The 26338-nt window shown below is 39.9% G+C and overlaps 2 protein-coding genes across 16 annotated transcripts in view; one reads left to right on the top strand and one right to left on the bottom strand.

Moving 5' to 3' along the window:
* The window catches only part of LOC115847694 (zinc finger protein 613), a 70574-nt gene that overhangs the window by 29898 nt on the left and 14338 nt on the right, over positions 1–26338 (top strand). For 7 of the 15 annotated variants that reach the window (XM_060289162.2, XM_070044257.1, XM_060289156.2 and 4 more), the window contains exons 1-4: positions 15803–16359; positions 17883–18081; positions 20687–20813; positions 21093–21185. In XM_060289162.2, coding sequence (XP_060145145.1) covers positions 18061–18081; positions 20687–20813; positions 21093–21185 — 241 coding nt within the window. In that variant the 5' untranslated portion in view covers positions 15803–16359; positions 17883–18060. The other 8 variants (XM_070044255.1, XM_060289157.2, XM_060289160.2 and 5 more) reach the window with 8 other exon arrangements.
* LOC132593959 (zinc finger protein 26-like) lies at positions 2074–13395 on the bottom strand. The gene is given in 7 exon segments (XM_070044269.1): positions 2074–2954; positions 2956–4334; positions 5047–5139; positions 5421–5547; positions 9698–9881; positions 10645–10808; positions 11375–13395. Coding segments are annotated over 5 exon segments (1926 nt in total). The 5' UTR covers positions 9713–9881; positions 10645–10808; positions 11375–13395; the 3' UTR covers positions 2074–2642.

Here is a 26338-nt window from a genome sequence, read left to right as displayed (position 1 = left end):
GAAAAAAAAGAAATTCAGTTTGGGTTTTTAAAAATATCTTCTATGTTTCTACTTAACTTTTAAAATTTATGGATTACAGTTATAACTCTTTTAATGTCCTTGTCTACTAATGCTAACATTTGTGTCAACTCTGATAGATTTTTCTCCTCAGTTTAGATCATAGTTTCCTGTTTTTTGTAGGCTTGGTAATCTTTATTGGATTCTAGAAATTTTGAATTTTGTGGGTTCTGGGTATGCGGTATGTAATTTGTGGAGGTATACTGGCAAAAGAATCAGTGAAACCATCAAAACTTAAATATCATTTACATGCAGAATTTAGTAACACCTGCGTTCATCAAGAATATGTGTAATTTGCACATGATGGTGATAAGAAGGAAAAATTAGCATATTTTTTCAGCTTAGTTGCCATCAAACATAGTGAACTCTAAAATGTACAAAACTGTGGATAATTACACTGTCAAAAATATGGTTTGGAGTTAAAGTTTTTCATAGCAGTATCTTCTGATGGTTCAACTACAATGACAAAAATATTCTGCAGTAGTTACTCAGATTGTATGAATTTATATATTATATGTACACTTATTTATTTTTCAGATAAACATGTTGATATCACACTGTAAAAAAAAAATAGCCAATGGCCAATGATTTAATCAATCATGCCTATGTAACAAAGCCTCCAAATGAATGGGATTTGGAGAGCTTCTGGTTTGGTGATCATGTGGAGGTTCAGGAAGAGTCACATTTTAGGCAGAGCATGGAAGCTCTGCACCCTTTCCCCATACTTTGTCCTATGCCTCTCTTGTATCTGGCTGTTCCTGAGTTATACCCTTTTATAATAGACCAGTAATCCAGTAAGTAAAATGTTTCTGTGGGTTCTGTGAGCCTCTCTAGCAAATTATTGAATCTGTGGAGGGAGTCATCGGAACCTCCAATTTGTAGCCTGTTGGTGAGGAGCACAGGGGACAATCTGGACTTGCTATCCTCTGAAGTGGAGAGGAAGACAGCCATATAAGACTGAACCCTTAACCTATGGAATCTTATGCTATCTCTGGGTAGATAGGTCAGAATTGATTTGAATTGTAGGACAGCCAGGGTCTAAGAATTTCTTAGTGGCATAGGGAAACCTCCTCCCACTCTGCAACACATCAGAATTGGTAACCAGAAAAATAGCAGGTGAGACTTTTGTCCACAAATGGCCTTGTATCATTTAGGATCTGGTGTTTCAGAATTGTCCCTCCAGGTTAAGTATTTTCTATTTCTATATATTTCTATAAATATGTTCCTATATATATGCTATAAAGTTTAAGATGTGTAAAATATACAAAAATTCCTTAAAGAAACCTAAATAAAATAATGTAATTGTAAAAAAAAAAAAATTAATGTTGCGGCCTCAGCCCCATTCACACCTTGATGTAGTTTATAATAGAAAAAGCAGCAGTAAAATTAAAAATGTTGTTAACTTCCAATAAATAAATATGTCAAGCCATCAACTGTATGCTGTATTTTAACTTCAGAGTTATGAAAACGTGGGAAAAATTTTGCATCTTAGAATCGATGAAAGAAAGTTTCACTCAAGAGAGACTCAAAAATTTCCAGGCCCACTTACTAATACCAGCATACAGTGGGGCATGGTAGAGGAGATGAGATATTCAGTGTTAAGATTTTTTTTTTTTTTTTTTGGCTGAGTTGGGGCTTTGTTGCTGCATGCAGGCTTTCTCTAGTTGGGGCGAGCAGGGGCCGTTGAGGTGCGCAGGCTTCTCATTACAGTGGTTCTCTTGTTGCGGAGCACGGGCTCTAGGTGCGCAGGCTTCAGTAGTTGTGGCACATGGGCTCAGTAGTTCTGGCTTGTGGGCTCTAGAGCTCAGGCTCAGGAGTTGTGGCGCACAGGCTTAGTTGCTCCACGGCATGTGGGATCTTCCCGGCCCAGGGCTTGAACCCATGTCCCTTGCATTGGCAGGTGGATTCTTAACCACTGCACCACCAGGGAAGCCCTTAAGAGTTTTTACTAAAATAATGAACCATGTAGTTCAGTTACAATTTATGTAGCATTGTAATGATACAAAGACTCAGTGCAGATATTCTATGGTAAAGTTTTATGACATTTAAGCACATGGACTAGGAAGTCACAACTGTTAGGCTAACACACGCAATTCCCAAATACAAACAATCATTTTATAATAAAAATAGGTACAAAACACATATTCTCACATGGTTCTGATATAACTTTTACTTTGTTTTCTGACTACTGTATTTATTTACATATTTAATACTTTCTATAGTGCTGTTTATTATGTCACAGTTACAGAAAATTAATTCCCTCATAAAATGATACCCATGAAAGCATGATTCCAAGATTCTTTAAAGCATAGACTTTCCCCCTGAATGTCAATTCTCTGATACCAATGTAGCTGAATTTCATAGCAACAACATCCCCACGATTAAAACATATGCAGAAGTTCCTATTTATTCTCTCTGGGCTACATTCAATTGACATTCATCGGGAAAGGTATTTCCTCCTGTCTGGCATTCTATGCAGTACCGCTCTCTGATAAGTAATAAGTTGTGATTCTGAAAAGAAAACAGGTCCACATCTGCTGCAGTCTTAAGGTTTCACTCCTATGTAAACTCTGGAGTGTAAGGAGCTATTTCCTTTCAATGACAACTTCTGGATATCGTTTGGATATTTCTTCACAATTTCTCTCTATGAGTTTTCTGATGTAAAATGAGGCTGAACTTGTGGGAGAAAGTTTTCCAACACTCACTGCATCCATAAGGTTTCTCACCCGTGTGAGTTCTTTGATGTATAATAAGATGTGACCTCTGGGCAAAAGATTTCTGACATTCGCTGCATTCGTGAAGTTTTTCTCCTGTATGTGTTTTCTGATGTAAAATGAGGCTAAACTTGATAGGGAAAGTTTTCCCACATTCACTGCATCCATAGGGTTTCTCTCCTGTATGGATTCTCTTATGAATGATGAGGCTAAACTTGTGACAGAAAGCTTTCCCACATTCATGGCATTCATAAGATTTCTCTCCTGAGTGAATTCTCTGATGAATAAGGAGATATGACTTCCGGCTGAAAGCTTTGTGGCATTCACTGCACTCATAAGGTTTCTCTCCGGTGTGAGACCTCTGATGAATAGTGAGATGTGACTTTTGGGTGAAAGCTTTCTGACACTGACTGCATTCATAGGGTTTCTCACCTGTATGAGTTCTTTGGTGTAGGATGAGACTAAATTTGATGGAGAATGTTTTTCCACATTCACTGCATCCGTAGGGCTTCTCTCCTGTGTGAGTTCTCAAGTGAGTATTGAGGAGTGACTTTACACTAAAGCCTTTTCCACAGTCACTGCAATTATATGGTTTCTCTCCTGTGTGAGTTCTCTGATGTCTAATGAGCTCAGATCTCTGGATGAAGGCTTTCCCACATTCACTGCATCCATAAGGTTTTTCCCCTGTATGTGTTTTTTGATGTAAAATGAGGCTAAACTTAAGGGGAAATGTTTTCCCACACTCACTGCAACCATAAGGTTTCTCTCCTGTGTGAGATCGCTGATGAATAGTGAGCTGTGACTTATTGCTGAAGCTTTTCTGACATTCTTCACATCTGTAGGGTTTCTCTTCTGTGTGAGTTCTTTGATGTAAAGTGAGTTGTGACTTATCGCTGAAGCCTTTCTGACATACATGACACTCAAACCATTTCTCTCTTGTGTGAGTTCTCTGATGTTTATTAAGGCATGACTTATCAGTAAAGGCTTTCCCGCATTTGTTGCACTCATAGGGTTTCTCTCCTGTATGGGTTCTCTGGTGTAAAATGAGATGGGACTTCCGCCTGAAGGCTTTCTGACATCTACTGCATCCAAAGGATTTCTCTCCTGTGTGTGTTCTTTGATGCTTAATGAGGTCCGACTTCTGAGAAAAGGCTTTCCCACAGTCACTGCAGTTATAGTGTTTCTTTGCTGTTTGAGTTTTCCAGTATTTAATAAGCTGTGACTTATGGCTGAAAACTTTCATATGTTGATTATATTCATTGTATTTTTGTCCAGTATGAATTTTCTCATGCTTAGTGTAAAGAAATAATTTGTCATATTGAATAAATTCAACTTCATTTCTTGCATAGCTTTTATTCTGACTAATACACTCTAGATTAGGTTTCAGATGTTTCCCAAGTATGTCAAGTGTATGAGATCTTTGTGCTAAGGAGATATCAAGGTTTAAGCTCAGAGAAGATATTTTTCCAAATGCATTATCTTTGTGGTAACTCTCCATAGTTTCCAGGTTGCCATGGCTTCCTTTGTGCCAGTCTCTATGATTATCAACTTGCCATGTGTCTTCTAGAAACAGACCAATGAATCCATAATGACCATGTAATAGAAGGAGTAGAATCTCAGCAAAGGCCAAAGAGAGAAGAGGAAAGGAGACTGTGGGTATATACCTAAAGTCTGTGACATTTATAAGTGAAAGGAGATAAAGAAAATGAAAAAGAAAAAAAAAAGAAGGAATAAACTACAAGAGGCATGAGAGATACACAGAATGGGAAGAAGGGAGAATTTATGAATGCTTGAGTGTATAAGAAAAGAGAGCTATAACCATGGATTAGGGAGGTAGAGGCAAGGAGAAGGCAGGTAAACTGAGGATAACAAGGAGAAAGATTATTTAGGAGAGCAAGTTCCAAGATGGACTAGAGAGGGATCTGATCAAAATATCTAAAATAAGGAAATGTGCTTTTTAAAACCAGGCAAAAGAGACCTAATACAGAGAGATTAGAAAATGGAGTCATGGCGTTTTCACTGCCGAGGGCCTGGGTTTGATCTCTGGTCAGGGAACCAAGATCCCGTAAGCTGCACAGTGCAGCCCAAAAAAAAAAAAAAAAAAAAAAAGTGGAGTCAATATTAATGTATATGGGAGCTCACGCCAACTGTTCTGAGTCACATTCAAAGCTTAAAAATTTCAATATTTCTCCAGACATTTCAGAGGTACATCCCTCTTTCTGGCCAACTAGGATTTTAACTTCCTTTTATCCCACAGAGCTATTTTTTCACTCACCTGGGTGAATCTGACTCTGGCTTTCTTCCTCTATTATCCATGGTGTTTCTTGTTCCAACCGGTAGAATGCATCTGTTTTGGTAATTTGATACCCTACTCAAGGGGAATTACAGAGGACCCATGGACCCAAATACAAGCCCTCTGTAAACTAGAAAAGGTTACATTTAAGGGGCTGAACAAATTGCACCTCAGCCAAGTAAAGGACTTTTGCTTTGGAAGTGAGAGAAAAATACTGTTAGAGGCCACAGGGTACTGAAATCTATGATGTATGAAACTCAATTCTAAAAAAGGCAGTTGTAAGCCTCCACCCCTTTCATCCCTGAGAAAGAAAAGGCAATCCGTTGCCTATATTACCCAGGGAACGCTCTTCTTACCCACTGATACCAAGTTGATATAATTTTCCAACATCACATCTTGATACAGGTTCTTCTGAACACGGTCCAGTAGCTGCCACTCCTCCCAGGTGAAAACCACAGCCACATCCTTGAATGATAGTGAGCCCTGTAATAGAACATTCCTATTCATCCTAAAGGGATCATCATTGGTTCATACTGGAAGATAAATAGGAAATTCTTATTACTTTTCCCATGGTAAGCTATTTGACTTCTTTCTATGTAACTAGTTTTGCATTATACTTTGTAGGAAAACCAATTTTTTTTACTTAAAATATCCGATCTTTGTGCTTCCATCCAATCATTCACTGACTCACATGTTCATCCATTCACAAAAAAAGGAGTAGAATAGAGAACATGCTTAAGTCCTTTAATCTAGGAACCCACACAACCTGTGTGTATGCACCTATATGTCAGACAATATATCAAGCATTCCTTTGTAAATAAGTCTCACTTCTACCCTGAAGGAACACACTAGCTTGCAAAGAGAGAGATGTAAGTGCACAAGAGAACAATAGATTTATACATGTCAAGTAAGTATATATAAATATATACCCTGTGGGCATCAATGGGGAGGAGAAAAATTGTAAAGGGTAAACTTCACAGAGGTGAATCTGGAACTAATTCTTATGAGATCAAGTCTATGTTTTATGGTGAATTGCAGAGGGAAGAGGTGGCATGGCATTCCAGAAAGAAGTAATATGAATGATAGCACAGTGAAACCATGAGCATTCAAAACACTGAAAATACGTTTCCTCCTCAGTTGTGAAATTAAATGACTGAATTTAGAGCAGGTGGTGTACTCAAAACATTTTCACTTATTATTATTTGTTAGTTATACACTGATAATGGAGAGACTTCCAAATAAGTGGTTAAGTGTATATATGTTAAAAGAAAGTATATAAACTCTAACATTAATTATGACAATGTGTATATTTAGGTACTCTGTAGTAAAGCAGACCTGGGTTGCCCAAACCCTGTACATTCCAAAGAAAGGCCTGTCCTTGATTTGCTCCTGGGAGATAACTTTGAACCCCTGAAATATCCAGCCTGATGAATGTTTTTATATTCCTGAGGTCTTGGGCTACACTATATCAGTGTTCTTTGTTTTTTGTGTTTTGATATATAGTTGATTTACAGTGTTGTGTCAGTTTCAGGTGTACAGCAAAGTAAGTCAGTTAAAAATATATATGTAGGGCTTCCCTGGTGGCGCAGTGGTTGAGAGTCCGCCTGCCGATGCAGGGGATATGGGTTCGTGCCCCGGTCCGGGAAGATCCCACATGCCGCAGAGCAGCTGGGCCCGTAAGCCATGGCCGCTGAGCCTGCACGTCCAGAGCCTGTGCTCCACAACGGGAGAGGCCACAACAGTGAGAGGCCCGTGTACAGCAAAAAACAAAACAAAACAAAACAAAACAAAAAATATATATATGTATGTGTGTACATATATACATATATATATTCTTTTTTAGATTCTTTTCCATTATAGGTTATTACAAGATATTGAATATAGTTCTCTGTGGTATACAGTAGGTCCTTGTTGGTTATCTATTTTCTATATAGTAGTGTGTATATTTTAACCCCAAACTCCTAATTTATCCCTGCCCCCCGCCTTTTCCCCTTTGGTAACACTAAATTTGTTTTCTATGTCTGTGAGTCTTTCTGTTTTGTAAGTAAGTTCATTTGTATCGTTTTTTAAAAATTCCAAACCTGGAAGCTCCTGCCTCTGTGTATCTTTTGCCTTTGCTGATTTTAATTTGCATCTTTTCACTTTAATAATCCATAACTGTGAGTATAACTGCTTTCTTGAGTCCAGTGAGTTCTTCTAGAGAATCATTGAGCTTGAGGGTGAGCCAGGGACCTCAACTCAAATTCATATGAATTCACATTTACATATGTAACTAGTGACATGGGAAGTCAGAATAATACACATAAACGTTTTTGGATTATTTATCTTGGTGGTAGAGAAAAAGGACTGATGGAAGACATAAGGGTTTAGCTCTACAAACTTCTAGACTATTTGAAACTTTGACACTGAGAATATTTTAAGCTTCACTAATATTGGATATTTTTAAAAGAAAGAGGTTAAGTATTAACTATGAACTGAGAGTTTACACTACATTTTTGGGTGTGAAGAGATCATGATGGGAATATTCTAAGACTTTGCTAGTAAAGGTAACTTGGAACTGTTTGTTAATTAATATAGACTGGGATTTCTTAACCTTGGCAGTATTGACATTTAGGGGTTGGATAATTCTCTGTTATGGAGACTTTTTTTTTTTTTGGAGGCTTTGTGCATTGTAGGATGTTTAGCAGTGTCCCTGGCCTCTATCTACTAGATCCCATTAATATCCCTCCGCAGTCATGACAATCAAAAATGTCTCCAGATATTCTCAAATGTGCCCTGGGGGGACAAAATTATCCCCAGATGGGAACCACTGATTTAAATAAAAAACTGAATTTTGAGGACTGTTAGTGGAACACCATTTGATAGTCACAGAATCCATCCATTCTTCTTGATAATCTAGGTTTCACCCCAGGCCACCAGGAGGCCATGGATTTGGGCTACTCTGTTTTGAAACCCTGAAGCACTCTGATCACTCTGATTTTGGCTTTGGCAGGACACCACTGGCTTATCTGAGGACTGCTGAGAAATAACCAAACGAAACTTACCACTTTATCAGTGGCTTGCACTGAAGGCACTGAGCACCATATTATCAAAATAATAACCCATCAAAGAAATTTCTTCCTACTTAAGGGACATGAACTATTTCACTTTCCTAGAAGAGATTTCTCCTTAAGGCAAAAAAATCACCAACAATTTTTTCATTATGACCATGTGGTAAATTATATTTCCCAAAGAAGACCACAATAGTTTATCTCCCATTCCAAAAAACCTTCTGCAAACCTTCTTCCACTCCCCATCAAGAGGTGGACCCTATTCCCTTCCCCTTGAATCTAGCTGGTCTTAGTGACTTGCTCTTAACCAATAGAGTGTAACAAAATGAAAATGCTAACTTCCAAGGGTAAGGCAGAAAAGGCAGTGTAGCTTCAGTCTGTTTCTCGCAGGATACAGCATCATACTGTGAGAAGTCCAAGCTACATGGAGAGGCCATGCATAAGTGCTCTGGTCAAAAACCTCAGCTAAGCCTAGCTTTTGAGTCAAGTGATCCTGAAAAACAGACATGGGAATGAAGAAGCCTCCAGATGATTCCAGTCTCCAACTATTTGAGTCTTCCCAGCTGAAGTTCCAGACACCATGGTGTGTAAGACAAGCTGTACAGTAAAGGATTAGCACAGAAAGTCTGTATTGTCCATATCCTGCACATGCCAAAGAAAGGTCTGGCTCTTGCCAGTTTATGGGAAGTAACCTCTAAGCCCTTGAAATATCTTTGTTTACACAGGAGCATTGGGCCACACCAAATAGTCTATTGCTATCAATGTGATTTATGGTGGAGGCCTTGGGCCACACTGTAGCAACTTGACTTCTGAAAGGGCTGGACACTACGGTCAGCCATTGCCTATGTAATCAACCTCATATAAAAAGCCTAGACACTAATTAGCAACACCCAATATGTGTTGTTACAAATCATTGCTGGGAAAATAAAACAATGTCCACATGACTCCATCTGAGAGGGAACAACTGGAAGCTTCTGCCTGGTGTCTCCTGGACCTGGCCTTGTGCATCTTCCTCTTTTGCTGATTTTAATCTGTATCCTTTTGTTGTAATAATCCATAACTGTGATTATAACTGCATTGCTGAGTACTGTTGAGTTCTTCTTGTAAATCACTGAACCTGAGGATGGTCTTTGTAACCCAAAAACATAAAGCCATCACCATAGGGTCCTGTCTCACTTTCTGACCCACTGAATCCATGAGGATGATCAAAATAAACGGTTACCACTAGACTTTGGGGTGGCTTGTTAGGCAGCAATAGATAACTGGAACAGGGGATACTAGAGACAAGTTTGTGCTTAATTTTATTAAATATTTAGAGCTCACAGGCTATAATCTATGTGTTAACTTTAAACAATTTGTATAAACATACGACTTACATATTCTCATTGTGTCCTTACTGTGAAGTTGATCTTTTGTCTCAGTCCTTTTTCCTGAATTCTGACACTTATCTTTTCATGCTGATCTGGTATAGAGTAGTCTTCGTAAATATTGAATAAACATGTATTTTAAATATATGTATTTAACCTCCTAAAATCCACTAGAAAGCCAAATGGAAAATAAATATACAAAAAAACCCAACTCACCTGGGACTTGGACATTTTCTGGAGCCCTTAGGAACAACCAGCAACTCTAATACCTGCTCTATTGTTGATTTTGGTTTCTTCCCTGAAGCTCCAGTACAGAGTCTCTGGCAAAGGATGTAATGTTGATCTTGGTACCTTCAGTTCCTTCCTTCATTGGAACTACTTCATCCCAGGAAGCCAAGACCTGGGGGATTACAGAAATTCACTGCTGTAATAAACTATAACTAGGAGCATAATATTTTTCTGAGTTGTGTGCGTCCTTGTTTGTATGTGTGTATGTATTTTAGATATACACACATATAAAAATCTAAAATTTAATTATGTTTTCTTCAGGTGGTTGGTTAATGTGATAAAGAAAAAAAGTAACATGTATTACTTGATGGTTTATTTTACAACAAACAACTATTTTATAATAAAGAAATATCAACAACAAAGCTATCTTCATTAAATTATGTAATTGTGCTAAAATTATTCAAAACTAGATCTACATTTAGAGAAGGACCATTATATAAAGAAATTTTAAAAAAGAAGAAAAATTTAAAAGCCTAAAATCCAGAGAAATGGTATATATATACTGGAATACTGCTTGCTAAAACGTGTCTTGGGTACTTACTATGTGCTAGGTACTCTAACTATATGAGTAGTTAGTACTGAGATTTTTTTTAAACAAATGGGAAAAGAATCACAGGTTGAGAAATGCCCAAGTTCACATAGTAAGTGGCAGAATATGGAGAAAAACCTAGGTCTGCCGAAATCCAAAGTCCCTATTCTTTTCTCGGAGTTAAACTTAACTGCAGCTGACTGCTTACCTGGAAAACCTACAAGAATCACTTTAAACACATTAGTAATAATAAGAGTTCAGTAAGGAAATGAAAAAAAATTGTTTTAATCATCTACTTTTATACCTATAAAATAAAAGTAATTCAAAGTTCAAGGAAGCGACTTGCCTGGTGATCCAGCGGTTAAGACTCCGCGCTCCCAATGCAGGGGGACCGGGTTCAATCTCTGGTGAGGGAACTAGATCCTGCATGCTGCAACTAAGAGCCTGCATGCCGCAACTTAAAAAGATCCCGCATGCCAAAATGAAGATCCCGCACGCCGCAGCTAAGACCTGGCACAGCCAAGTAAATAAATAAATATTAAAAAAAAAAAAAAGTTAAAGGGAAAGAGAAGCTATTTGTAACGGCAGCAAATATAGATAAGATCTAGGAATAAACTTAACGAGCAATGTCCAGATCTATATGAATATTTTAAAGTCATGTCTATCCAAATTATTGCAAAGATTTAATATAACTTCAGTCAGTATTGCAACGAGATCCACATTATAGAATGCTGTGCAGCTATCAATAAGACTTTGTACCAAAAGTCAGTAATCTGGAACAATTTTATCGTATAAGGTTAACTTTCTTTTTTGAAGGTTAAGTTTCTTTAAAAAGACAAGTTATAAGCCATTTATGCAGTGTTATCACATCTTTGTAATAAAATGAGTAACAGAAAAGTTTGGAAAAGGAAACATATCAAAATTTTAACAACGTGTATTTCTGGCTATCAAGATTTTGGATGTGGGAATGTCCTCTCATGCATCAGAAGGTCCAAAAAGGGAGGATCCCAGAGACATATGCGGTAAATTTGAAAACTAGAGGGCCAGATACCACATCTTTCGTAAAAGCATTTTACCTTAGATTTTATTTAGATCTTGGTCATTACAAAGCACCGTGGAGACAGTGAGAGGAGGAGGTGATTTAGAGCAGCGGTCCCCAACCTTTTTGGCACGAGGGACCGGTTTCCTGGAAGACAATTTTTCCACGGAAGGGGGGTGTGGTTCAGGCGGTAATGTGAGCGATGGGGAGCGGCCGATGAAGCTTCGCTTGCTTGCCCACCGCTCATCTCCTGCTGTGCGGCCCCGGGGGTTGGAGACGCTTGATTTAGGGGACAGAGGATGTTGGAAAGCAGGTTTTGAAGAAGGCACTAATGTAGTCTATGAGAAGTCAATGGGCTTTAAAACCCCCAAAGCCGTCTAAAATGCAGAGACTGCTCAAGCTCCAACTCCCATAAATCTCTCAGGTAACAATGCCTAACTACATCATACCCAAAATATGGGCCACATGGCTACTTCACAGTTCATGACTTCTAACAGATTATCATTAGCCTATCCAGACCCAAACACCCAGATCCCCATGACTCTCAGTGACCACTGGAGACCCTCAAAGACAAGAAACAAAGCTGCCCCAAGCACTAACCTCCCCAAAAGGCCACCCCATTCACTGGTCTTGGGGTGATTTGGGGAAGGATACCCCAATCACCGACCCCCTCCACTAAGTACATCACAACACTCACTAAGCAAAGGACATCAAACACGTTGAACTGCCAACCAAGTATGTCTCAATCACTGACCTCCCTTCATGGACACTCCCATTAGTGAACCTTCCCAAAGACGTCCCAATCACTGACTTATGTACCAAGGATTCCCCAGTCACTGACCCTCCTGGGATGCTCCAATCGCTGACATCCCTCTAAGGCTGTCCTAAGAACTGATCTTCTCCCAGAAGACCTTTTCAGGCTCTGACACACCCTCAAAGACACCCCAATCCTGACTTCCTTCAAGGGATACCCGATCACTGACCAGTCATTCACCCCCAATCAACCTTTCCCCGAAAGATGCCCCAATCACAGACTTGTCCCCTAAATGCATCCTAATCACTAGCCCACACCCTAAATCATGCCAAACACTGATTTGCCTCCAAGACCGCCCAGTCACTGACCTCTCCTATACATGCTAACCCCAAGCCATCCCAATCTTTCTGCATGCTACTCCAATACCCTGAGCATCCCCAGGGCTGCCCCATTTCCTACCATCCTACTCCCTCAATAACGGAATGCATCCCCTGCCCTACAAGGTCTTGCTCCTCCCACAGACTCCCCGTATCCCTCCCCTACCTCCGCAAAGCTCAACCTGATTCTGCTCCCAGAACGCGAAACTGAGACCCCTTAAGAGATCCTTCGCGCGCCAGCTGGGTGGGTACAAATAGGGTCAGTCAATTACTTTCTTCAGATTCACAAACCCGGCTGTTCCACCTCGCAGGTCAAGTTTATCCTCTGTAGCACCCGGATCTGCAGGCTGCCAACCATCACTCCGGGGCGTCCTTCCACCGGCCAAGAGGCCGTTTAACTTTCGCCTCTTTTAGACAAAGACACTATGACAGAGTATGGCGGCGCCCTGTTAGCTGATTTATGTGGGACCCGCCATCTTGGAAAACCAGCCGTACAACCACTTCTCCTGCCCCACAAAACTTGCCTGCGTTATGTCAATCGCTAGAGTCGCAAAGGGTAATACGCATGCTCTAGCCCATCTCCACCGGATTCAGGTCTCTTCCCGGTAAGATGCCCCAAGCCCAAAGATGTCTGCCTCCGCTTTGCAACTGGTACCTTACGAAGCTACATAACATCAGAGCGGGCGCAGCCATGCTGAAAAAGGTGCTCAAATCCGTAAGGGAAAAGGAGTCTTCCTTTAGGGAGTTGGGAGCAGGTTGAGCGACTTGCAGGAATGCTTCTGAAGAAAGGTTTAGGGTCTGGAGAAGCCAAGGTGGTAGAGGAAGGTAGCATGCCTCACTGTGGGCACAGAGTAAACAAATTTAGTTGAAGGAAAAGATCTTCTTCAGCCAAAATTGGTGGTGGAAGTTTGGTGACACCTCCAGAGTGAAAGGTGAGAGGGCTGTAGAGAGGGTGGAGCTAATAGTGAGGGAGGGGTTATGTTTCTGACTGAGGTGGAAGGTGGTGAAATTTCTGGTGGAAGACCAGAAATTGTTGGTAGAAATTTCTGTGCAGGCTTTCTGTCAATTCAAATGTTTTCATATAATTTTTCTCATGAAGAAATTAATAGAATTGGAATTGTTGAGTCAAAGAGAAGGACAATTTTTAATTGGATAGATTTTTCCAGATTGTTGTCCAAACATGTTTTGTTAGTGAATACACTTTACTGGCTGCTATCCAGCTTCTTCCAAGAACTCCAACTGAAAAGTAATAGCTAGTTTTTATTAAGTGTATACACATTTTTTTTTGAATAGGGGACATATTCATGCATAATAATTGCATTATCTTGCTTAACATTCTGAAAGCCATTGATGGTGGACATAAATATTACCTTCATTTTATATATGGGGAAAAGGGCTAATTCTATCAGAGTGCCTATTTTCTAACCACCTCATCAACGTTTTAATTTTGCCCAACCTAAGGGCGACTAAAAATATTATTTTATTTTATTAATTGTTTATTTACTGGTATTATTTTTTTCTGTTTTAGGTTGGTTATCTTTTTCTTAATCATATTGCGGATATTTATAACTATCAATTCAACTTCCATTCTCCCCATGTCTAAGCAACCACTAATTTACTTTCTGTCTCTATAGATTTACCTATTCTGGACATAAGTTCAGTCATATAATATTTAGTCTCTGTAACTGGCTTCTTTCACTTAGCATAATGCTTTCAAGGTTCATCCATGTTGTAGCATGTTTCTGTACTTCATTCCTTTTTATATCTGAATAATATTCTGTTGTATGGATGCAGCACATTTTATTTTTCCCTTCATCGGTTGATGGATATTTGAGTTGTTTCCACTTTTGGCTATTATAAATAATGCTGCTGTAAACATTTGTGTACAAGTTTCTGTGTGGACATGTGCTTTTATTTCTCTTGGATATAAACCTGGAGTGAAATTGCTGGATCATATGGTAAATATGTTTACTGTTTGGGGAACTGTAAGACTGTTTTCCAAAGTACCTGCACAAAAGGAATACCAACTAAAGGAAAACTGTTTCTTCTACCCTAGGGTACTTCTCACAACAAAAGTTTGGTGGAGTTCATCCTACCAACTCCATTTTAAATGAGGTTTCTGTTTATTAATTTTCACGTGATGATAATGGAGTTTTCATTTGGGGGTACCGTCCGTGGTGTCCTGCAGGATGCTTCAAACACCTCTCCCTACAAACAGAAACAACCCTTTTCACACAAGCATTTCCTTTTTCCCATTCTTCCAATAGAGTTATATCTTAGTTATGGTTGGTTCAGATTTAGTGTTTACATTATGATGACTATGTAAATACTACATAGAGTTCAGCCACTAGTATACTATGATTACTTTTCCTTTCTTGTACAACTTTTTTTTCTCCCTGGAGTTGTCTTATTTACTCCTTACAGAATTTCTGGCCTTTTGGTTCTCAGAAAGCTCCGCACTTGTTATTGGCTCCACTGCTGGCAGAAGGGAAGCGGGGTGTCACGTGTGAAAAACTCACCCCACCCCTGGATTCCCTCTTCCCATTGGCTCATGACTACTCTCCTCCCCTTCACTGGGCGGTAACCATGTTCCACCCCCAAATGTATACTAGATTTCTGCCAGTTGCTGTTTTTTTTTTTTTTTTTACTTTCTTTGACGGCGTTATGCTGTCCCCGTTACCGCGAGTGCTTCTCCAGACTCTTTTCTGTCCTCAAAGCCATCCTATCACCGTCCACACTGAGCCAGAAGCGTCCTCGGGGTATTTGCCTTTCGTCTTATATGTTTTCTCCTTTTCCTTTGGCTGTTTGTTGGTTTTTGTACGGACACCTAACTTCTAAGATGGCTGTGCCCACTGTGTCGTTTCCCAATCTTCGTGCAAAGTGGATTACTTTCCCCCCCCCGCTAAGGCGGACGTATCCTACCCTGTTTCCCTTGTGTGAGCTCGAGTTTCTGAAAATCTGTGCAGTTTGCGGCGCAGGGTTTAAGTGGGAGTACTTTGGATGGCTTTTATCCGTTCCGTGCCTTCCATGGCTACTTGGACCAAAACTGCCACTTCGCTTTCTGTACGGCCAGTCCTGAAAGGTGGCGGCCCCGGGATCCGTGGCGAGATGGGCGCAGACATTATCTCCGTGCCTGCTCCGTACAAACGCTGTATGGCCCTCGTCGGCCGCCGTAGTCCGGCGCAGAGGCTGGGCGAAGGTGCAACAGTAAAAGAATTCACGGAAGTGCGGATTCTAGGAGGCAGCGGTGGGATCAGGAGAAAATCGGGACCGTGTGTGGATCTCTGCGTGGAATAGGATGAGGGAAACGAGGTGTCTGTGGGCGTCTGGGTGGGGTGGAGCCGTGGGGTCCATAGAGGGAGAGGAAGCAAGTGGGAGTCGGTGACTGGGGTATTTATGATTGGGGTGACGGAGTCAGTCCTGAAGGATTCTGGTGTTAGTGATTACAGGCCAGTCGAAATCTAGGATTGAAGTGTCCGTAATCAGAGTTTTGTGTCTGTCTACAGTGCTCTGTGATTGAGGACTGCGGTAGGGAATGATTTTTGTCAATGAAAGCGGTGTCTGGTTTGGAGTCGGGATTTAGTAGCGGGCTCAATGACAGGAGTGGGGGTCTCATGGTCAGTGAACCTGGGCATCTAGTCCAGATTTCGAGATTATTCCGAGTATATGTGACCAGTGGTTGCCGTGGGTGGTCCAGGTGTGTCAGTCGTTGAGAAGTTTGTGAGAGCTGAAGCTGGTGGGTGGGTGGGTGTTTTCAAACGTGACATTCTCCTTCAGTTCCTCAAGTCCAAGGGCCTCGTTTGCCAATCACCTTTGGCTTTCCACATCTTCTCTCGACCCCGTAGAAATGAAAGCGTTGTTGGAGATCGAGGATTAAGCACACGTAAAGTGGTAAGGTTTCTACTAAAGATGAGGAGTTTGCCTTTCTTACAAGTTTACTGCGTGTGTGCATACACACACTTGTAAATATTTCCTTTCAGAGTTGTTCTAGCACAAGTAAAATAACATCTCTATTACCCCAATTCTGTTCTCCAACAATAACGTTTGTTAAATTTTCCATATAGTTCCTTTTAGTCTTCGTTTTTCTATGCTTGACTTTCACAATTCCAATAAACTGCCGAAATTTTAGTATAATTTGCCTCATCATTTAATTTCCTATCATAAACATTACTAATAAATATATCATAAATTTTTTTTCTGTAAGAGTTGTTTTTTAAGAATTTCTACAGATACCAAGAGAAAAACCTGTTCCATTAATGACTGGAATCACTCAATATGTGCATTAATTTAGATAGAATTTAAATTTTTAAATATTCATTTATCACTTCTGAGAACAGGTTATGATTCTGCATTTACATAAGGGTGTGGTTCCCTGTCCCTCATCTCCACCATGATTTTTAATTTTTTTGCCATTGTGAATGGTGTCTTTCTACTTTCGATCTTTTTATTCACTTTTAATTTACTATTACACAGAAGAGTAATTACATTGAAAAGATTTGTTTCTGCTCACCCTACTGATCTCATTATTACAAGCTTTCCCACCTCCCATGATTTTATTATGAAAAATTTCAAACATATAGCAAGGTTTAAAGAACTATACATTTGAGTTCCTGCCTGCTTGCCACGTGGATTTTATCATCATGATTTTATTGAGTTTCCTTTATCGTGTATGTATCCGTATATCACTCCTCTAATCATCATCAATCCACCTTTTTACATTTTTGAGGGTATGTTTTATTGTAAGTTGCAGATATTTATACATTTCCTGTAAATATTTTAGTAAGCATATAATTAGAGTTCTACTCATAGCTTTTTTCTAATAACAGCTTTTTTTATTCATACACCGTACAATTCATCCACTTACACATACAATTCAGTGGTTTTTTATTGTAATCACATTCCTTGAACTCGTTTTATATAATGCGTGTTTTTATACTTTTACTAAATGTGTATATATCGACAAATAGTAATCTTTGTTGTATATGCTTTAATTTTTTCTCTTGGTTTTCCTTTGTTTGTTTCTTTCACATAATAACGATTAGTGAAGATGGTTCAATGACTTTAAACAGGTCCATGAGCACACATGGTTTCCAAGGAATAGCTGTCCAGGTCCTCACCTTTTATATGTTCTCTTTCCAAAAACTGGTCTGTGATAATTCCCCTGCTGCGGGAGCATCGTGTTGTGCTGGTTCTCCTTTCCCATCTCCCCTTTCACAGTCACCCCACTTCCCCTTCACAGAAGGAAGAAATAGTACCCACACATTCACAATCTTCTATTTTATTGCTCCAGGGTGTAATAGCCTCTGGGACCCCAAATAAAGGAACAGATGGCTTTGAAATCAGGTGGGTGACAGTGGCAGTGACAACATCTGGGCCCAGAGGAAATTTACACTCAAAGTGAATTTATTTTTCAGCTCACAGGTCGTGGTTCCTGGAGCAAGATACATCACGTGATGTGAGAAGGTTTCACGACCTAGATATCATCATTTGTGGGGACATCACTGCCTGGAGACAGATTTCTAACCAGAAATTTAGGGCAGTTCAAGAAGAGGCTCAGGAGACATCCTAGCTTTGGCTCTTTCCCAATAACAGATGAAAATGATCAAGGACCAGGTGATTTTTGGTTTGTCTTATTCTTTCCTTCATTCTGTGATTGATTTCTGGGGGGATTTTAAAATGCAATTGAATTCAATAGAAATAACAAACTGGAAAACTAGAATTTGTGCAGAAATAAATTTAGATTTAAATTCAACATCAAGGCAAAGTAGCATCAGAAATATATTGTTTGTGGGACCTACAATAAATGACTAATGTTGGAATATCTTCTGTGATTGGAGTATCCAGTGGGTTACATGCACTGTCGACTCATGTCTAATAGCTCTGACGGTCATCACAGCCAGAGACTCCTGATGATGATGGGATAGGCATTGACTCTGAGGAGAAAGCTGACCAGTTCCTCAGAGGATGTCACTGTATATTTCATGGCACTCAGGTCTTGGGACTTTTCACATGGTTCGTCCTAGAGGTGATATGGCAGACAGTGTCCTTAACTACAACCTTCTCATAAATGAAAAGCTGGTTCTCCAGAGACCCCTTTGGAAATAGACCAAGGAAACTCAGCGGGCACAGTGCTTCATGGGACCATAGCAAGGTGACCCATGGACCCAGCCTTGTAGTGGTCAGTGTTAGCTTGGGAGTAAAACCTAGATGACATAAGAAAATGGAAGGGTTGCATGACTTTCCAAGGTCCCGTATGAACAGGTGATCGAACAGGTGTTTGAGTACAGATTTGGCAGGAGGGTGTTGAAAGTATCTGTGTCTGGTAAAGTTGTTGCGATCTCAGGGTTTGCTTTAGAACTTCCTGCTGTTAAACATAGAAAACAAACTTATGGTTACCAAAGAGGAAAGGGGCAAGGGGAGATAAACTAGGAATTTGGGATTAACAGATACACACTACTATATATAAAATACATGAACAATAAGGACCCACTCTGTAGCACAGGGAACTATATTCAATATCTTATAATAACATAATGGAAAAGAATCTGCAAAAGAATAGACATATTCAATATGTATATGTATAACTGAATCACTTTGCTGTACATCTGAGACATTGTAAATCAATGATACTTAAATTAAAAAAAAAAAAAGAACTTCCAGCTATTGAAGGTAGTCCACTTCCCCTCCCTGTGTTCAAAGCCAAGTCCTACTGCCTCATCTTTCATTACCTTTAAAAAATTTCATAATACAATTATGCGTGAATACATTTGTAAAACTCCAGTGATGACAAAGTACATCTAGTGAAAAAGTAAGAGTCCTCTTCATACGCTTCTTTCCTAATCCCCTGGTGTCCCTTAAAAAATGTGCAGGAGTGTGTACTTCCAGTCACTGAGCTGTGTGTACATCTGTGTCTGTATGGATGTTTGCGGGTGGATCTAACTCAGCTCTTAGGTCTTTGGGTAGTGCCTTTCCATTACTGTATTTACTTTTTCATAAACTGAGCTGGGGAATGTGAGACCTCACTTTATCCTCTATATTTATTATTCTCTCTTTTATATTTTCCATCATTTTGTCCTTGTGCTGCATTTTGAGTAATTTCTTCATATCTACCGTCCTGTTTATTATCTCTTCAATGTATCTGATACGTTGTGAACCTGACTAGAAATGTAAATATAAATAATATACCTATGTATATATGTACTTGTGTGTTTGTTGAAGGATGCTATTTATTTTCTTACTTTGAATAATGTTCTTTACTAGTCTCTCATTCTTTTAATATGTTTTAGAAAGGTGTTTTTATTCTTCCTAACATATAAAACATACTTAATATGTTGTATCTTATTTTTTTTTCTTTTTCTGCCGTATGCGGGGCCTCTCACTGTTGTGGCCTCTCCCGTTGCGGAGCACAGGCTCCGGACGCGCAGGCTCAGCGGCTATGGCTCACGGGCCCAGCCGCTCCGCGGCATGTGGGATCTTCCCGGACCGGGGCACGAACCTGTGTCCCCTGCATCGGCAGGCGGACTCTCAACCACTGCGCCACCAGGGAAGCCCCCCGTTGTATCTTTTAATTATAGCGTCTGGAGTTTCTTCATGGTTGATTCTGCTAATGGTCATGAAGATTCCTGGTGAATGTAGGAATATGTTTTGTTTGTCCTGATGTCATTAGAATATACTTAATACCTGGCAAATACGTACTCGCTACAAAAATATATATATATATATATACACGCAGCAAATGTTTTAAATATATATTGTATACACAGCAAATGTTTTAAATATATATCATATATGTTTCTAGTTTAGCAAGAGGATTAATGACTACTTATCACAGAAACTTCTGATTTGCTGAATGATGGTTGACTGTATAATTACAGAATATTTTGCAATACATAAGTTAGAACATGGATAGATTTTGCTTCTATGACAATGTAGTTTTAAAAAATCAGGGGCATTCCCTGGTGGTCCAGTGGTTAGGACTTGGCACTTTCACTGCCAGGCACCTGGGTTCAACCCCTGATCAGGGAACTAAGATCCCCCAAGCCTGGCAGCACAGCCAAATTTTTTAAAAAATTAAAAAATAAAAATAAATAAAAATCAAAGCACCTCCGTATATAGATGTAGCCTAAATGGTGAAAAAGAGCAGAACAACTTCCTTCACTTGCCTTCCATTTCAGTAACGAGAGAAACACTCATATTAAACAGGACCGTATTGTTACAGGGATCGCTGACACTGGAGGATGTGGCCGTGGACTTCACGTGGGAGGAGTGGCAGCTCCTGGCCCCTGCTCAGAAGGACCTGTACCGGGATGTGATGCTGGAGAACTATAGCAACCTGCTGTCCGTTGGTGAGAACAGCTCCCCTTGGTCCCTCAGTGTCCCCAGTCAGTGGCCGCTCTTTCTTCAGCTTCTGAAAGTTTTGCAGTGTCCATGGTGCCCTGAAGTGGTAGATGAGTCTCAGTTCCTTCTCTGGTCCCAGACTAGAGTATAACGTGCCCTCTCCTGAGAGATGAGCCTTTCCTTTGCTGAGCCGCAAATTGCATAGTTCGTAAAATGTAACATTCTTCCATGTTGGCAGACCACAGCCCAATTCAAGAGTCTGTCTCTCTGTCGTTTCCCACGAACAGGGTATCAAGCCAGCAAGACGGATGCTCTCTCCAGATTGGAACGAGGAGAACCGTGGCCAGTAGAAGATGAAATCCACAGTCGAATCTGTCCAGGTGAGTAAGAGAACCAGCATTGAGCGGCCAAGGGAGTCATATTCTAATCATTCAGAGATGTCACAGCTCTGTATGTCTGAGGACATGGAAGCATAGCCTCCACCGAAGAGCTCTTTTTCTTTTAGTGGTGTCGAGGAACATATCTCTTCTTGGATATGATCCCTATTTATTTCACCTTGGTCTTGATTTTTTTTTCCTCTAAGTTTCTTCTTAGAATTCTCAAATCTTCCCATCCTTCTTCCCCCAGCACTGTATCACTACGTGTTCCTTCTACTTGTCTTGCTATGAAATTCAACCTTCCACACCTCTCTCTAAAGAGAGATTTTGTTGTTGTTGTTGTTGTTGTTGTTGTTTTTGCGGTACGCGGGCCTCTCACTGTTCTGGCCTCTTCCATTGCGGAGCACAGGCTCCGGACGCGCAGGCTCAGCGGCCATGGCTCACGGGCCCAGCCGCTCCGTGGCATGTGGGATCTTCCCGGGCCGGGGCACGAACCCGTGTCCCCTGCATCGGCAGGCGGACTCTCAACCACTGCGCCACCAGGAAAGCCCCAAGAGAGATGTTTTGATTTCAGTGCTGTCTTCTGGCAATTGCACCTTCCTGCCCCTTTGGATAATAATTGATTTCCATTCCTAACGTTCATGCCATCTTTGATTGGAGGTTAGGATTTCAACGTATAAATTGTGGGGGGAACATAAACGTTCAGTCTCTAGTACCTTCTGTTTCTTTCTTCATATATCCTGGCTGTGCTCGAGAAACCTCAGTCCTCCTCTTGTGTTTCTTCTTTGTTCTCACACCACTGCCACACTCACGGCACTTCTGACACCAGCAATTCTCTGTGACACCAGCTAAGTGTCCTACAGTTTAACTAAATTCTGACACTGTCTGCCTGGAGAAAGCATGAGATCCCACAGGTTAAGGGCTCCATCACACAAGACTTCCCTGACCTCCACTTCAGATGCCAAACACAAGTCCAGGTTGTTACCTGTGCTTCTGACCAACTGGCTGTAGACCGGAGCTTCCCAAGACTCCCTCCTCCTCAGGTTCAATTCATTTGCTAGAGTAGCACACAGAACTCAGAGAAACATTTTACTTACTAGATCACCAGTTTGTTATGAAAGGATTTAAGTCAGGAACAGCCAGGTGGAAGAGATGCACAGGGTACGGGGAAGGAGCGTGGAGCTTCCATGGCCTCTCTGGGTGTGATGCTCTCCCAACACCTCCTTCTGTTCAGCCACCTGTAGGCTCTCTGAACCCCGTAATTTTTAAAGGAGACCTTATCGCCCTCGGCATGACTGATCATTAACTTCATTTCCAGCCCTTCCAGCAGGAAGGGGGGTTACGTGTGGGGGCTACGTTGTGCTCTTGACAGCTAGGAATTTAGCTTAGGCCTCCTCATCTTACATCCTTTAGGAAAGGGAATGTCTCTGGTAAGATGCCTTAAAGCAGCTATATCAGCGATGTGGGTAGGTCCCTTGGGTGAATCGCATTCCATGAAGACAAAATAGCAAGGTCAGAAGCCTGAGGCAGGAGCATGTTTTAGGAATCTGGAGGAAGCCTGTATGAGTACAGTGGAGTGAGCGAGAGGGACAGTGGATGGAGAAAATACGGAGATGACGGCAGTAAGGCAGTAGGTGGAGTTTGGAGTAGACAGGTCATGTAGGACCTTTCAGGGCCACTTCAAGGACTTGATTTTTTTGTTTGTTTTTTAAAGATTTTTTTGATGTGGGTCATTTTTAGAGTCGTTATTGAATTTGTTACAATATCGCTCCTGTTTCATGTTTTGGTTTTTTGGCCGCGAGGCATCTGTGATGTTAGCTCACCGACCAGGGATTGAACCCACACGCCCTGCATTGGAAGGCGAAGTCTTAAAGAACTGGACTGCCAGGGAACTCCATGATTTTTTTTTTAATTAATTAATTTTTTTGGCTGCACCGTGCAGCTTGCAAGATCTCAGTTCCCCAACCAGGGATTGAACCTGGGCCACAGCAGTGAGAGCCCCGAATCCTAACCAGCAGGCCACCAGGGAACTCCCAAGGACTTCATTTTTTAAAAACAATCAGATGAGAAAACAGTAGGGCATAATATAATTTATATTTTAAATGATCACTTTGTGGGACTTCCCTGGTGGTCCAGTGGTTAAGACTCCATACTTCCACTGCAGGGGGTACAGGTTCGATCCTTGGTCGGGGAACTAAGATCCCACGTGCTGCGTGGTGCGGCCAAAAAAAAAAAAAATGATCACTTCAATATGGGAAAAGAATCTGAAAGAGAATAGAGATATATATATATATCTATATAACTGAATCACTTTGCTGTACACCTGAAACTAACACAACATTGTAAATCAACTATACCCACAATATAAAATAAAAAATTTAAAAAATAAAATAAAATGATCACTTTGACTACTTTGTAGAAGGGAAGTTGAAGCCTGAAATCCAGTCAGTGTAGCCCATTGCTGTAGTATGAGACAGAATGCTTGTCTTCAACCTGGGTAGAGGGGGTGAGGGTTAGTGAGCTTGGAAATATATTTATAAAGGAGAGAAGGCGTTTCCTATCGAAGTAGTTAATGGGTTGAAAGAAAAATACAACTGAAGGATGATGTTAAGGTTCTTGGCATGAGTCTGGGGAAGAGTGGAGTCGCCATTTCTGAGATGAAGAAGGTGTATGGAGAAGGAGATGTGGGTTGAGAAATCAGGAGTTTTGTTTTGGACATTGTAATTTAGACGTGTTTGTTCACATCACCTTGGATGCAAATGCTCTGTTGCATTTGGATCTACCCAAGGAATTCAGGGAGAGTTTAGGACTAGAGTTAGAAATGTGGACAGATTGAGATCTCCTATGGGATGTGTACAGATTAAGAAGAGACTTGGATTAAAAAAAAAATTGTGGGCACTATACTCAATGTTTTGTAATAACCTATAAGGGAAAATAATCTGAAAAAGAATATGTATATATATAAAAATAAGGAGGATTCATATAGATAAATATATTTATATAAGTAAATTTATGTAAATATAACTAAATATGTAACTAAATATATTTACAGAAATGAACTTATATAAATATATAAATAAATATATTTATAGAAATTATATAAATATGTAAATAAATATATTTATAGAAATAAATTTATATAAATATATTTATAGAAGTAAATTTATATAAATATATAAATAAATATATTTATAGAAATCCTATACTAAGGATTTATATATATATATATATATATAAAACTGAATCCCTTTGCTGTACTCCTGAAACTAGCACAATGTTGGAAATCAACTATAGTTCAATATAAAAATAATAAAAAATTAAAATTGAAAAATAAAAACAGATAGTAGAATTGAAAAAACTTGCTATATGTATACAAGTATCAAATCATTATGTTGTACACCTGAAACTAATATAATGTCGTATGTCAATTATACCTTGATTTGAAAAAAAAAAAAGGAAGAAAGATTCTTTTGAGTAGAGATTACATACGTGCAAGGTAGAATTAAAAAAAAAAAAAAAAGAGCCTTGGACCACTAGCAGTCCGGAAGATGAGGATTTGTGAAATGCATGGTTTCGTAATACATGTACTAGGACCTCTTATTTTCAGAGTGTGTATTTTTGGTAGATTTGGGGTGGACGGCCTGGACTAGTCTATACATAATGTTGTAAGCAGGCCCTCTTGAACCTAGTTGGTGAACCACAGCCTTAATGTGTGCCAGAGGAGATTAGTGAGAAATAAATCAGTACATTCTAGGAGTAAGATTTTAGTAACAGAAGATAAATCTGCAGGTAATATGTGGAAGTTCCTCTTCTGAATGCAGTCTCTTTGCTATAGTTCAGGGTTATGTGAACTAAATTGTCTAAATGAACAGTAAAGATGGGGACTACTTTAGAAATGTAGGGGAAACAGAGCTTACAGTGACATAGAATGATAGCGTGATATATAGAAGGCATATCTGGGATTTGAGTAAAGATGAGGAAGGGCAAGTAATGAAGGTGTGAATTTGGAAATGTGCAAGGCCTTGAGGAACTTGGTCAAAAGATTGGCCTGAAGCCACTTGAAGGCCAGTTTTAGAAGGTATTTGTAGAGGAATGAGTAGAGTGTGGACATGGATAAATGGAGTAAAAGTTGGTAATGTAACTTTTATTTCCAGGCTGTTCTGGACTTTGTTAGTATAGTTGACCCTTGAACAGCATGAGTTTGAACTGCATGGGTCCACTTATATGTGGATTTTTTTCAGTGACTACATACTGTAGTGTTACACAATCCAAGGTTTGTTGAATCCTCAGATGCACAACCTTGGATACAGGGGGCCGACTATAAAGTTATACCTGGATTTTTGACCACATGGAGGGTCTGTACCCCTATCCCCCACCTTGTTCAACCGTCACCTGTAATTGAGGTATAGTGGTGGCATTGTGAATTTGATCTGTATTATCCTTGGATACGTAGTCTTTCTTTTGAACTGGGTGGCAGCAGTGTGAGCTATAGTTAAGTACATCCAGTAGTTCTAAGACAAATGGCAGGCAAAACTGTCAAGAGTCTTGGTCCAGGATCAGAAGTGTGATCCTTTAGGACCCCTTAAATGGTAGAAACCAAGATGGGTATGCAGACTTTTGAAAGAAAATGCTATTAATGGCAGGATGTGGGTTTAGGGATCACTACAATGAAATGGGAACAATTTAAATGTTCCATATATACAAGTACAAAGGGTGAATGAAAAAGATGCCAGTTCCCTAGTATGATATTGTAATATAAGATATATATGTACTTGGTCTTTGGCCTGGTTTCTGGCATAGAGCTCCGAAAAGTCTTGTAGTTTCCTGAGTATAGGATCACTTATTTCCTTTATTAGTATTGGTATAGTCAATGTTTGGTGCTCCTCCATGGGCTTTTTAAAACCCAAAGTCTTAATGTTATAATAATTGTAAACTTGGTCACACGCCTTCATCTATTGATACTTTCAGTCTACACATTTTCCATCCTGTCCTCTATCCTTATATATATAATATTTATATACAAATGATTCCCACATTGTCATCTCCTTTCCCACATGGTTAAGACCTTTCTCAGGATCTTCATAGCCAATTGAATTCTTCATGTCTGTTTTGGATATCCAAAACCCACCTGGAGGTTGATATGCTTTGAAATGCAC

This window comes from Globicephala melas, chromosome 19 (assembly GCF_963455315.2).
Source record: "Globicephala melas chromosome 19, mGloMel1.2, whole genome shotgun sequence".
In the NCBI taxonomy this organism is placed as follows: domain Eukaryota; kingdom Metazoa; phylum Chordata; class Mammalia; order Artiodactyla; family Delphinidae; genus Globicephala; species Globicephala melas.
Note: the sequence above shows the minus strand (reverse complement) of the source record. Positions and strands in the feature narration are given on the sequence as shown.